Raw genomic sequence first — 2614 nt, 5'->3', positions numbered from 1 at the left:
TTCCTTCGCAATCACACTACATCATATCACAGATCCCCCCCCCACCGGCGCTCACCATGTAGGGCGCGTTGGTGCCGCCGGGCGCGTAGAAGAACACGGTGACGGGCAGGCGGCGGTGCGGCGGGCAGAACGCGCCGGACGCGCCCAGCTCCGCCGTGAACCCGTGCACGGTGGCCACGGGCTCCAGCCGGCCCTTCAGCGCCGACTCCTCGAACGTGCCTGGAACCGAACGGGGCTTGTTTCACATTTGTGTGCGTGTTTGTGCGTGTTTGTGTGTGTGTGTGTGTGGATCAGTGTGTCTGTCTGTCTGTTCTATGATTTTTCTTGTGTATGTCTGATTCTAAGTTTGTGTATCTCTGTATGTTTTTTATAAGACTTTAAAGAAGGAGGAAGTACTCTATTCAAATATTTTTTAGTTTGTTTGTTACTTTTAGCTTTTTAGTGGGTGGACCGATTTCGATGAATCATATGTAGCACCGTTTTAATTTTATCCAGTTCGGTCAGTATGTGGGTCATTTAGTTTTTTGTTTAAATTAATTATTTATCAGTGTCTATGTGTGTCTATTTCCATGTGTATCTTTAGCATACATATTCCTGTTTCCGTTTTTGCACTTTTTCTGATTCCATGTGTGTATTTGCGATGTCTGTGATATGTGTGTATGTGTGCGTGAGCGTGTACGTGTGCGTATGTGTGTGCATACATATGTGTCTGTGTGTGTGTGTGTGTATATGTGTGTAGTATAGAAGCGGGATTGGTACGCACCCAGCAGGCCGGTGCTGGAGCCGACTCTGAGCCGGCTGGCCGGCGTGCGCCTCCTGCGGCGGTCGGCGGGGGGCGGCGCGGGGGGCGCGCGGGGCGCGGGGGGCGGCGACACGGGGGACGCGGGCGCGGGGGACGGGGGCGAGATCGGGTGGAACAGCGCGCTGGAATGCGACGATATCTCACTCTTACTCAAAATTTAACTCAAACTCGAACTTTAATTCAAACTCAAACATTAACTCAAACTCAAACATTAATTCAAACTCAAACATTAACTCAATCTTAAACATTAACTCAAACTCAAAATTTTACTCAATTTCAATCATTAACTCAAACTCAAATTTCAACTCAAACTCAAATTTCAACTAAAACTGAAACTTGAATATTTTTTCATTCGTGTTATATGTCATTAACACGCTTCTATTAGGTTCACTTGTATTTTTGTACATAACTACTTTGGAGTCTACTTTCGATGACTTCTCGAGTAAATTTTAACTTGGTACATTTATTCATGACGGGTGACAATACAATAATTTCATAAGTTTATCTTTTCTATATATCTATCTACCCCACCGGGAAAATCATCATCAAACTCAATGTATCAAATAATCTGGTTTTCCTTTATTTAAAATACCTCGCGGGTAATCTGGCCCAACTACTTCTAATCCTAGTATATTACTACCGAATACATAAAATTTGTCAATCTTTGCTAATGTGCCTCACGATAATTGAACTTTGTTTGTTAATTTTTATCAAAATCGGTTCAGTGGTTTAATAACTTCTCAACCGATTGCAATGAAATTCGGTACGTAGATAGCTGGACAACTGGAATAACATATAGGCAAACTGGAATTTTTATCCCAATATTCCTACAGGATACGGACTTACGCGGGTGAAACCGCGGGGCGCAGCTAGTTTGTTTATAATTTTATCATAACATACAAAGAAATCTGAGTATGTAAAGTTTTAGACATGGTATTTTTAATACTATCATAAACTGTGTGTGTTATTTAATAATAATCTGTAATAATGTGGCTGTATTCTACTTTTAAGAAATAGCTCTATGCAATTTGTGCTCGCTGTGTCAACCTTTAATTATATGTCACTTCTTCCCAAGATTATTTGTTATAATAATATAGTATTTATACATAAGAATAACTGTAAACAAATGTTGCTTGACCAAAAATAAATAAATTAGTAGCATCATTACTCTACTATGAATTGTTTTGATTTATCACTAACTGCAGTGAAACATTTCATAGTCACTTTTGACACAGCGGGTCAGGTCGCGGGGCGAAAGCTAGTTAAATAACAAAGATGTAACGGCTAGCGACAAACAAGACTCACCTCTTAATTCCAGACACACCGTTGATAGAATCGTCAAAGTCAAAACAGTTGTTTCCTCTCCTCAACGGAGCTGGACTGGACGTGAGCGGCAGCCCCGTCTTCGTGTGGAACACCATGGACGCCGCCGAGTCGAACCGCCACCGGAACCTGTCCATCTCGCTGGGGGACGGCACCTGGTCCCTCCTCGCTGCCGGGTACTCGAACGGCTCCTCGTCCTTCGGCGACTCCAGGTCGCAGTCGTCCACCGAGCCGTAGTCGCATTTCTCGTACATCACGTAGTCCCCGCCGATCGAGTAGGTCTTCTGCCGCTTCGCGTCCGGCTTCGACGAGAACACTGTGTCGTCGTCCCGCAGGTTCAGCTCCTGCATGTCGCTGGTCTGCCTGTCGCTCAGGATCCGGCCGATGCGGCCCGCGACGGGGAACAGCCGCCGCAGCCGCGGCCGCTTCACCACGTCGCCACACTTATCACTACCTAAACTTATATCACACTGCGCACTATCACTACGT

The 2614-nt window shown here is 45.0% G+C and overlaps 1 protein-coding gene across 1 annotated transcript in view; it reads right to left on the bottom strand.

The window, feature by feature from the left end:
- Positions 1 to 2614, bottom strand: part of LOC119836335 — a 24574-nt gene that overhangs the window by 1425 nt on the left and 20535 nt on the right. Inside the window, exon 9 of the mRNA XM_038361637.1 lies at positions 56 to 219. Coding sequence (XP_038217565.1) covers positions 56 to 219 — 164 coding nt within the window. The remainder of the gene's footprint in view (positions 1 to 55; positions 220 to 2614) is intronic.

This window comes from Zerene cesonia, chromosome 24 (genome assembly GCF_012273895.1).
Source record: "Zerene cesonia ecotype Mississippi chromosome 24, Zerene_cesonia_1.1, whole genome shotgun sequence".
NCBI lineage: Eukaryota > Metazoa > Arthropoda > Insecta > Lepidoptera > Pieridae > Zerene > Zerene cesonia.
This window is presented reverse-complemented; position numbering and strand designations above follow the sequence as displayed.